Below are 12,047 nucleotides of genomic sequence, written 5' to 3'. Positions count from 1 at the left end.
TGGGCCCAGACCCTTTCAAGTATTCCATGCTTTCTGATCTGAAAAACCTCTGGTTTGTTTTTCTCCTCTTATCTTTTTCCATCAGCCCTGCCCCTTCTGCACTGGGGCAAAAACCAGCAACCTCTGCTTTGACTCAAAGTTCAGCTGAGCTGGGGACCTATTCTCAGTAGTCAGAATTTGTTAATTAATTCCACAATTGGAGCTTCTGTGCTGCTGGTAAAGTCCCTTTCCTTTCCCCTCTGGGAAGCAGCCTGTGGAGAAGGGCTCCAGCCATGTGGCTTGGGGAACTCAAGCTTCTGGGTGGGCTTGCAGCCAGTCCAGCTTGTCCAGACTGGGGTACTCTGTGTGTCTGATCACTGATATGGCCCCCACAGTTTTTCTTTACTGTTCCTTGCTATTTACTAGCTGCTCTGGAGAATGAACTAATTCCACACCTCACTAAGCCACCATCTTGTCCCCTCCTCTCTCTCCCTCACTTTTGAGGGACAGTTTGGCTGGGTACAGAATTCTTGGCTGGATGTCTTTCTCTTTCAGGATCTTAAATATAGCATACCACTGCCTTCTTGCTTCCATGGCACCTGTTGAGTAGTCTGAACTCAGTCTTATATGGTTTCTTTCATGTAGTAGATCACTTTTTTCTTGCTTCTTCCAGGATTTAACATTTAGCAGACTGATCAATATGTATCTCAGAGTAGGCCTATTTGGATTTATTCTGTTTGGGGTTCATTGGCTTCTTTGGTTTGCATGTTTATGCTTTTTATAAGGGTTGGGAAGTTTTCCCCTATTATATCCTCAGCTTATCTTCCTAGCTCTTTACTCTTCTCCTTCTGGGACACTGATGATTCTTATATGTATGTGCTTTATGTTGTCCATCACTTCCCTGAGATAAAATTCAAATTTTTCCATCTTTTTCTGCCATTTGTTCTTTTGTGCATTTGAAATCAATTGTCCTGTCCTCTAATTCACTTATTCTTTCTTCTGCATCTTCAAATCTGCTGTTGTGTGTCTCTAGTGTATTTTTTATTTGATCTACAGTATTTTTCATCTCTGTGATATCTGCTATTTTTTGATTTTTCAAATTCTTATTTATGCTCTTCTAGTGTCTTCTTGATCTCCTTATGTCATTAGACAACCAACTGAATTTATTTAGTAAAGTTATATGAACATCTTTGATTAGTTGTTACAAAGTCTGTGTCTCTTCTGGTGTTTTAATTTGATCATTAGGCTGGGGTGTATCTGTCTGCATCTTCATATGCTTTGTGATTTTTCTGTTGCCTTCAATGCATTTAATTGTCTTGATAGAGCTACTTCAGATGTTTATTTCCCCAGGAGTCTAAGGTTTTGTATTTGCAGGACAGTTGTGGGTTGGGGCGCAGAACAACAAGGGGTGCACAGTGGCATAATGGTGCAGTAAAGGGCTAGATGTACAGCAGAGAACTATGCTGGTTCCCAGGAGCATGGGGTGTGGGGCACAAGGTTGTGTGTGTGTGTGTGTGTGTGTGTGTGTGTGTGTGTGTGTGTGTGTGTGTGTGTCTTGCATGGAGGCCATGGGGGTGAGGTGTGGCTTGGGCAGGCATTGAAGTGCAGGGTAGGGTGTAGCATGGGGACACAGAGGCAAGATGTAGCAGGAGGTGGATCATGGGAGCTGTGTAGGTGGGCATGGGGTAGAGGGCAGAGTATGGGTGCACACATGAAGCAGGAGGGTCAGGGGGATTGGGCCATGGAGCTTGAAGCATGGAGTTCAGGGCACAGGTGGCAGGCATGGGCGTGTGCATGCATGGGGGTGGGGTGCACAGATACTGGGGGTGGGGGTGGGGAACACGTGCATGGGTGCAGAGGCAGGCAGGTTTTGAGTGTGCATGAGAAGGAGACATGGCACAGATGAGTGTGTTTGGGGGGTGGGGCAAAGTGCATTGCTCATGGCAGGGCATGGTGAGTTTTGGGGTGCTGGGGATAGGGGCTTGGGTGTGTAAGGCACTGAGGGTTGGGCCACATTTTGTGAGGTGGTTGGGCTGGTGTACCCAGCAGGCATTTCTTGGGTGTGTTAGGCATGGAGGGGCAGGGTGTAGGTCGGGTTGCAGCAGCACACATGGGTGTGTGGGTGTGGCATGTTCAAGGAATGCAGCTTGGCTTACTTCCTCAGTTCTGCCTCCCTGTCCATGCACTCCTGAAAACTCCGGGCCTCCATTTGGAAAAGGGTTCTTTAGGCTCTTTGCACTAGCTATATGGTGTCTGGTTCTCTGCATTTCAATTCCTTAGCTTTTTCATCCAGACCTTCATATACAGTGTAGAAGACCCTCTCAGGTCATTTGCACCCTAGAATCACTGTCCTAGTCATTTCTCTGTCACTTCTGTCTCTGTTCTTTGGAGCAGGGGTAAACTTGGGCTATCCTATTCTGCCATCTTCCTGAAAGTCTTCCTATGTGATCTTTATTAGGCTTTGGTAGTAGGATGATATTGTCCTCCTAGAATGAGTTACCTAGTGTTCCCTTCTCTTTAATTTTTTGGGAGAATTTGAAGAGGATTGTTGTTAATCCTTCTCAGAATATTTGGTAAAGTTCACCAGTAATGCCACCTGGTCCTGTTGGGATGATTTTTATTCTCTTTTTATTGGCCTGTTGAGAGCTTCTATTTCTTTTCTTTTGAGTCAGTGTAGATAGTTTATTTTTTTCTAGAAATTTGTCCATTTCTTCTAGGTTTTCTACTTTTTTGGAGGGGGCACATAGTTATTCATAGAATCCTTTTATAATTCCTTTTATTTCTGTAGGATTGGCAGTAATGTCACTCTTTCATTTCTGATTTTAGTTGTTTCTGTAGCCTCTCTGTTTTTCTTTGTAGCTAAAGGTTTGTTTATTTTATTTTTATTATCAAAGAACTAACTTTTGGTTCATTGATTCTCTCTATAGTCATTCATTCTCTATTTCACTTATCTCCATTATAATCTTTATTTCCTTCCTTCTCTTTGCTTTGGGTCTAGTGAGCTTTTCTTTTTCTAGATTCTGCAGTTATAAGGTTAAGTCCCTTATGGTCTAGTGAGCTTTTCTTTTTCTAGATTCTGCAGTTATGAGGTTAAGTCCCTTATTTGATATTTTCTCCTTTTTTAAATGTATTTAGAACCATAAATTTCCCTTCTTCACTACTGATGCTGCCTCCTATAAGTTTTGATATATGTTGTGTTTCTATTTTCATTTGGCTGAAGACATTTCCTAATTTCTCTTGAACTTTCTTCTTTGACCTTTTGATTGTTTAAGAGTGTGTTGAGTATTTTCTACATATTTGCGATTTTTCTAGTTCTACCAGTTATTTGTTTCTAACTTCATCCCATTTGTGGTCAGAGAAGATACATCGCATGATTTCAATCTTTTTGAATTAGTTGTGATTTGTTTTGTGACCTAATATTTGGCCTATCCTAGAGAATGATCCATGCGTATTTTAGAAGAGTTCATATTTTGCTGCTGTTGGGCAAAGTGTACTGTGTATGTCTATTAGGCTTATTTGGTTTATATTATCATTTAAGTCTTATATATACTTATTTGCCTTTTGTCTCAGGAGGAAAGAGTAACCTGCATCAGTTTTCTCTTAGGGTGAGACCCAGCAGGTTGTCAGATTAGGTGCTGGTTTGAAAAGCCACCCTAGAAAAGCCATGTTTTAATTCTGAACCATTTTACAGAGGCAGCCTTTTCTTTTAATCCTTATTCAGTAGTGCAGGTTGGAAAATTGATTACATTATCTCCACGGAGATGTAATGCATCCAGTGGTCAGTATTAACGTTTAATTAAAGGGAGATGTGACTCCACCAATTCCAGGTGGATCTTAATTAGTGGAATCCTTTAAAAGAGGAAACATTTTGGAAAAAGTGAAAGAGCCATGAGAACCACAAGAGCCCCTGCAGCCAGAGACCTTTGGAGATGAAGAAGGAAAACAGACCCTGGGGAAGCTTCATGAAAGAAGAAGCCTGCAAAGAAAGGTAGCAGATGTCACCATGTTCACCATGTGCCTTTCCAGTTGAGAGAGAAACCCTAGAACTTCATCAACCTTTCTTGAGTGAAGGTAACCTCTTGTTGATGCCTTAATTTGGACATTTTTATAGACTTGCTTTAATTGGGACAGTTTCTTGGCCTTAGAAGTGTAAACTTGCAACTTAATAAATTCCCCCTTTTAAAAGTAATTCTTTTTCTGGTATATCACATTCTGGCAGCTAACAGATTAGAACACCTATGAAGCCTCTAGTCTCTATGCTTTTCCTGTCCTGTCCAGCATGTATCACTTACCTGGTTGCAGCTTCCCACCAGTGTAAAGTGATGCAGTACCTTTAATTGCAGCAGACTCTCCCTGCCAGGGCACTTGTTGAGACAGACGTGAGGAAGTAGATGGGCTTTGATTGCTTCCATTTTCCAGCCCCTGTGGTCTGAATTCCCTGAAGGAGGGCCTCTACTTGAGATGGGCCCTGCTCCCTTTTCTCATGGGGAAGATTAATCCTTTAGGGAATTAACCCCTTTCATCTGACTAGTTGCTTTGTTTCTCAGACATGCCTTGCCTGGGGCAGTGCTGGAGCATGAGAGTGTTTGCAGTTCTATCCAATGATCTGTTAAGAGGTTAAAAAAACAAAACAAAAAGCTTTTTCAGAGTTGGGCCCCTGCGTCCTAGGTTTGTCAATCAAGAGCTTGAGTTGGTACATGACTCTATATATCTCCAGGCTGTATATGCCCCTTTTTCTTGGGGTCCAGCCCTTTTCCAGTATTCTGTGCTAACTCCAAAAGCCTCCATTTTTTTTTCTTTCTGTCAGCCCTGCCCCCTCTCTGCCAGGGTGGAAATTACTGGTTCCTTTAGTGCTTATTCCAAGTTTACCTGTGCTCAGGACCTGTTTCCAATAGTCAGAGTCTGTTAATTAATTCTGCATTTGTAGCTTGGTTGAGCTAAGCTCTTGCTACTAATAAAGTCTGTTTCCTTTCCCCTTGGGGAAGCAGCCTGCCATGTCCATGGGGAGAGGTATCAGCCTCCACGGCTTGGGAGACTTGAAGTTCTTTGTGGAATCTCTGCCATTCTACCTGTTCCAGATTGACTGATGTGTGTCAGTCACAGATGTCTCCTCAGCATTTGTTCCATACAGTTCCTGGCTATTTATTAGCTGCTGTGGAGGACTAACTAAATTCCACACCTTATTATGCCACCATCTTGCCTTGAGTCTACTTGTTGCTTTTAGAGAAGATTTTGCAGTTACCACCCTGATCCTCCATTTTGGAAACTCTTCCCTCCTGCCCTTTTGTTTTCTGCCATCCCCTGTACCTTAAACCTTGCCATGGACAGTAACCCTTTTGGCTTTGGCCACTGTGTCTGGATATAGGTGGGGATCTGTTTCACTGCTATGAGAGAGTTTATAGACTGTGTCCTCAGAGGGAAGCAGGAGGGATCTCAGCTCCTGCCTCTAGGTGCTTCCCAAGCTGTATGAGACAAAACGAGGGGGAGCAGAAAAGACCAGCTGATACAGGACAGAAGTTTCCTCCCTGATATTTTTCTCTTTTTTCCATTCAGCATTTGTGGGATGATTCTCAAATCTATATCTTCCTCCAGAGTTCTGAACAAGTGAGATTTGTCCTTGTGTTAATGGAATTTCTGTTCTCAGTTTCCAGTAGCTGTGTCACCACATTGATGTTGTCAGCTTCCTCTGCTTGATTTCTTTTTAAAATTTCTGTCTCTTTATTGATAGTCTCATATTGTTCATTCATTGTTTTCATGATATTCTTTCTTTTTGTTTTTATCTCCTTGAGCACATTGAAGATTATGTTTTAAAAATCTTTGGCCTCCATGTCCAAAATGTGGTACTCTTTATCTATATGTTCTAAATTTTCAACTCCTTCCTTTTGATGGACCATCATTTCCTGCTTCTTTGTTTGTTTTGTAACATTGTGTTGCATTTTGTGCATTTTTAGTATTTTATTGCATTACTCTGGGATTAATCACTGAACTATTTGTTTCTTAAGTTTGTATCCAGCTGATGATAGGACAGATAATTCCTTAAGTGTCAGAAGTTAGCAAATCCAAACTAACTAATGCAAAAAAAAAAAGAAAGAAAAAACAAATAGAAAAACCCCATCTTTCAACAACCTTTTCAAATAGGCTCTGCTTTGGTTGGTCCTCTCCTTCAGAGTTTTGCCTTCCTATCAAGAAGATCACTCTGAAGCATAATTGAAGTACAAAGCCCCTCTGTATTTTTTGTACCCCACATCTTTTTTCTTTTTTCTCAGCCTGTAATGTTCATGGAAATCCAAATGTCCCCTCTACAGTTTTATCTCATTTTGCTGTGCTTCAGTTTATTGCACTTTGTAAATTTTGCAGTTTTTAGAAGTGTTCACTTTGTGTCTCTGGGTCACATGTTGGTAATTCTTGCAATATTTAATATGTTTTCATTATTTTTTTATCTGTTAAGGTGATCTGTGATGTTACTGTTGTAATTGTTTCAGGGCACCACAAACTGCATCGATATAAGATGGAGAACTTAATTGATAAATGTGTTTGTTCTCTCTGCTCCTATGTCTGTGGGCTTCCCAAGCTACATCAGACTGAATGAGGGGGACTGGAGAGGACTAGCTGTTCCTTCATATCTCTTCCTCTCCTTAAACCCTCCTATTTCCTGAGATAAAACCATATTGATATTAGACCAATTAATAGCCTTATAATGGCCTCTAAGTGTTCAAATGAAGGAAGAGTTGCAAATCTTTCTGTTTAAATCAAATATAGAAATTATTACGCTTAGTGAGGAAAGCAGTCAAAAGTCAAGATAGGCCAGAAGCTAGGCCTCTTATACCAGTTAGCTAAGTTGTGAAAGCAAAGAAAAAAATCTTGGAGAAAATTTAAAATTCTACTCTAGTGAACACACAAATGATAAGGAAGTGAAACAGTCTTGTTGCTGATATAAAGTTTTAGTGATCTGGACAGAATATCAAATCAGCTACAATATTTCTTTAAGCCAAAGCCTAATCCAGAGCAATACTCTGAGGCTTTTCAATTCTGTGATGGTTGAGAGAGATGAGGAATCTATAGATGAAAAGTTTGAAACTACCAGAAGTTGGTTCATGATGTTTAAGGAAAGAGTTTGTCTCTATAACATAAAAGCGCAAGGTGAGGCAGCAAATGCTGATGTAGAAGCTGAGCAAGTTATCTAGAAGATCTAGCTAAGATAACTGATGAAGGTGGCTAAACTAAACAATAGATTTTCAATGTAGATGAAACAGTCTCCTATTTGGAAAAAGATGCTATCTAAGACTTTCACAGCTAGAGAGAAGTCAAAAATGCTTAGTGTCAAAGTTTCAAAGGACAGGGAGACTCTTTTGTTAAGGACTAATGTAGCTGGTGACTTAAAGTTGAAGCCAATGCTCATTTACCATTCTGAAAATCCTATGGTCCTTAAGAATAATGCTGAATCTACTCTGCCTGCAGTCTAGAAATGAAACAACAAAGCCTGGAAGACAGCACATCTGTTTACAACATAGTTTGCTGCGTATTTCAAGCCCACTGTGAGTCCTACTGCTCAGAAAAAATTTCCTTTCAAAATATTACTGCTTGTTGGGTGGGCAATGGCGGCTCAGTGGCAGAGTTCTCACTTGCCATGCCAGAGACCTGGGTTCAATTCCCGGTGCCTGCCCATGTAAAAAGATATATATATATATTACTGCTTATTGACAATGCATCTGGTCATCCAAGAGCTCTGATGGAGATGTACAAGATTAATGTAGTTTTCATGCCTGCAAACACAAAATCTATTCTGCAGCCCATGGATCAAGGAGTCATTTCAATCTTCAAATCTTATTATTTAAGAAATTCATTTCATAAGGCTATAACTGTCATGGATAGTGATTTCTCTGATGGATCTGAGCCAAGTCAATTGAAAACCTTCTGGAAAGTATTCACCATTCTTGATGCTGTTAAGAACATTCATGATTCATAGGTGGAAGTCAAAATATCAACATTAGCAGGAGTTTGGAAGAAGTTAATTCCAGCTCTCATGGATGATTTTGAAGGGTTTGTGACTTCACTGGAGAAAGTAACTGCAGATTCAGTGGAAGTAGCAAGAGAACAGGAATTAGAAGAGAGTTTGGTTGCCACCCCAATGCGTGGAGTGGGTGAGGCCCACACCCTCGTTTTAGAAAAGTGAGACTGACACTCCAAAGTTCTGAGAGGGTGAGACTTTGGCCCCCTGCATTAGGAAAGGGCCTAAAGACAAATACCTCTGTTGCTCCTTGTCTAAATTGTTTTAGAGGAGCCGATCCCTTTTATGTTATTTATAATTTTTTTAACACACCTAAATAGTTTTATATTTTTTTCAGGCTCTATCTCTTCCCCATGAACAAGACAAGATCCTTTAGAGCCTTTTTTCTTCATTTTCTTTCCTTCATCTCTCCTTTTCAATGTTGATTTGATCTGTAATTACAATCAAATGAATACAATTATATATAGTTTACTATATACTTATGATTTTAGATTATTGTTATTATATATTTACTCTCGTATAATTATATCTTTTTCTAATAAAATGTATTTATTTTAGTAACTTTTTGTTCTCTTTAAGTTTTTCCCTTTGCATTCTGTAAATTGACAAGCCCTCCAGGTGATTCTCGTGCAAGCTTAAGTTTTAGGACCACTCTTTTAAAGCAAGGAAAACACAACAGACTAAACATATCGTTAACATTTTAAAGTGAAGGGAAAAGCCTATTGAATCAATAGAAAAGAAACAACAAAGGACCATGGCAATTAAAATTTTTATTTTTTGAAATTAAAATAATTCAAGAGACCATATATTAGCTTAAATGTTTTCAAATTTATTAAACTTATTAAAAAGACACCAAAATACAACACAGAACTTTTCCCCCTCTCACATAACAGTCCAGGGAAAGGCAAGCAGTTTAGGGATGATAGAATGCTCTGCCATATTCAGCAAATGTTCCTGCTTGTGTATCCCAGATGGGTGCTCCACTTCTCATCATTTTCCAGCCAAGAGCAAAGGGAAAAGGAACAAAAGAATTGCATTTTAAGGGCACTGCTCTAAAGTGGCACACACCATCGCCCCTCATTGTCCATGTCACATGACCCCCCCACAAAAAGATTATGAAATGTCGTCTTGGGGGGGGGCAGCCACGTGCCCAGCTAAAGTTTTATTGCAATGGAAAAGAATGGGGATTGACAGAGAACTAGCAGTTTATTGTAGCTGATTTGTAGAACAGGCAGAGTTTAAGTAGGAATTAGTAAACTAGAAACTCTTAGAATTCAGGGCAAAAGGTCATAGAAATTAGAAATAATGAAGGAAATTAAAAGATATGGAAGATTAATCCAGATAAATTCCAAAACATGTCTGATACAAGTTCTAGTCAATAGAATGAAGTTAGAGAAGTCTGAATTTATTATTCAAATAATAATAAAAGACTTCTAAAAACTAAGTTATTCAAATAATAATAAAACAGTTCTAAAAACTAAAGAAAGACATGAGCTCTCAGGTAAAAAGAGTCTGTCAAGTTCCAACCACATCACAATAAAATTTCAAAAGAACAAGAATAAAGTGAAAATCCTAAACGTATCTAGAAAGAAGAAACAAAGAAATGAGACTCAAACTGACATCAGATTTTTAAACAAACACAACTTCAAAATTATGAAGGAAAATAACTTTGAAAATAATATGGAACCTAACCTTCTACACCCACCCAAACTCAAATTCAAGAATGAGGTCACTCAATAAGAACTTTAGATAGTTGCCTCCTATGTATAATCCCTGAAAGAATGACAAGAAAATGACTTTTCAAAGGGGGAATTTAATAAGTTACAAGTTCACAGTTCTAAGCCTACGGAAACGTCAAAATTAAGACATCCAGGGAGAAATACCTTAATTCAAGGAAAGCTGATGTGTGTGGATCACCTGTGTCAGCTGGGTAGTCACATGGCTGGCATCTGCTGGTCCCTTGCTCCTGGGCTCTGTTGCTTTCAGCCTCTGTTCTGTGGAGGTTCTTCACTTTGCATCTCTGGGGCTGGCTTTCATTTCTTGGCCTCCCTTAGCTCTCTCCAAGTTCTGGCTTGCTTAACATCTCAATGGAGACGCCTGCTGGGCTCCAAGCATCTCTTAAGATCCGGGTCTCTGTTCTCCAAGTGTTGGCATCTCTGTCAGTTTTGCTCTGAAATTTCTGTTCTGGAGTACATAATATTTTCAAACTGGCACAAGTGTGATAAACATCTTACTCAATTTCTGCTTTACATAATTTTTCTGTAATTTTCAGGGATTAAGACAAGGAAATGTGTCAGCATAATGCTTAGTTTTCAATCTTGATCTTACCTCTCCACGTTTGATTTTTATTTATGTTTAATAAATAAAATTTCAAATTACATTGTAAGCTTTTTGAGGATCAAGAACTATGCCATACCCTTAGGCATATCTATGTTCCTCACAGCTTAATAAATACTTGTCTAAGTCTCCCTTTTACCTAATATTCCTTTGGTGGTTTTCACACATAGCCTACATGCTCTCTGCTTAGAAAGCCTAAATTAATGAAAATTAAGATAAACTAAAGAGATTTACTATTTGCTTTGTCAATTAGGATTTACTGAGGACTGTGATGGACTAGGCATTGGGCTAAGCACTTTACATACATACTATTATTATTTCTATTTGATGCATAAGGGCACACTGCAGCACAGAGAAGGCAAGTAACTCATCCAAAGTCAAACAATTAGTGAGTTGCAGAGGGGAGATTCAAACTAAGTTTTACTCCAGAGCTCTATTCCTAAGCAATTACTAACTGCCTCCTATGAAGATTTCAAGACCAAGTAGCAATGAAGTCCATTATCCATAGGCTTTACATTATAGTGAATATGAGAATATCTGGTACAGAGCTGAAATTAGACTCTTGCTATTTAAATTTTTTCCTTTCTGAATCAGGATTGGAATCATCATCATTGCCTGCTTTATTATCTGACAACAGACCCTTTTTATTTAACTACAGGTGTTGGTGATACAGACTTACTACAGGCGATGGCATGCTAAAGTCGTGGTTGAGAATTTAAGAAGACAGCAAAGGTTGAGGTTGGAGTGGGAAGCACAAGAAAAACTAAGAAAGATAAGAGAAAAGGAGGAATGGATGAAACTGGACTATTACCGGAGGCATAATCCTAAAACAAAAGAAGATTTTGAACTTCTTTATAATGCACTAGAATGTAAGTTTGGCATAGGCTTTCCATAAAATATCAATTTTATAGTTTTTTGTTACTATGAAAACAGGTTTACAGAAGACAAAAGGAAGACTTTAGTATATTAGGAAGATGTCTGGCAATGTGGACTAGAATTTTTAAAGAGATGACTAATATCTTAAATTTGGGACAGTAATTAAGGCTTGGATAAAATTGGATATGGATTTATATTAATACTTAATAGATAAGGTATCCATATTGTTCTGCAAGTTTTGCAGTTTTAATACATTATCTCATTTGATCCTTATCCTGTGAGATAAAATATTGTCTAATCTGGTTTTTCTGATTGTTTGGGGGAATTTTTGAAGTCGTGGTTGAACTGTTCTTTAATCTCTCAATCCAACAACCTGGCTGATTCTACTCTTTAGATGACGGACTTGGCAACACCTTTTTAACTCTTCTTCATTACTGATGCTACATAAATGTATATTTCCTATGCATTTAACTTTTATGACTAACTTCTATAGTTTGTATACTAGTCATTGACACATTAAAACTTCAGTTACTTGAACAAGCTAAGCACTACCTACTCAGGGCATCGGATACCCACTTTGCCTTCTTGAAGCCCTTTTCCCACTGTGCACCTTCCAATCTCAGCGTAACTGTCACCCTCTCAAAGGTTTTTGTGATTGACAGTCTAATGTGGATAACCTATTGTCATCTCATGATCCTCAGTGTACCCCCAATTTTTCCTTTGTAATATTTGCTGCTATTTGTGATAATATATCTTCTGTTTACTATTTATTTCCACCACTGGACTGCAAGCTCCGTGAGGTCAGAATTCATTTATTTTTCAGTGATCTTTTTTTTTTTTACCATGT

General features: G+C 38.9%; 1 protein-coding gene across 3 annotated transcripts in view; it reads left to right on the top strand.

The window, feature by feature from the left end:
* IQUB (IQ motif and ubiquitin domain containing) overlaps positions 1-12,047 on the top strand; it is a 135,568-nt gene that overhangs the window by 49,568 nt on the left and 73,953 nt on the right. For all 3 annotated transcript variants that reach the window (XM_077120413.1, XM_077120499.1, XM_077120341.1), the window contains one exon: positions 10,983-11,193. In XM_077120413.1, the coding sequence (XP_076976528.1) occupies positions 10,983-11,193 (211 nt within the window). The remainder of the gene's footprint in view (positions 1-10,982; positions 11,194-12,047) is intronic.

The sequence above is a fragment of the Tamandua tetradactyla genome, chromosome 1, assembly GCF_023851605.1.
Source record: "Tamandua tetradactyla isolate mTamTet1 chromosome 1, mTamTet1.pri, whole genome shotgun sequence".
Lineage (NCBI taxonomy): Eukaryota > Metazoa > Chordata > Mammalia > Pilosa > Myrmecophagidae > Tamandua > Tamandua tetradactyla.
This window is presented reverse-complemented; position numbering and strand designations above follow the sequence as displayed.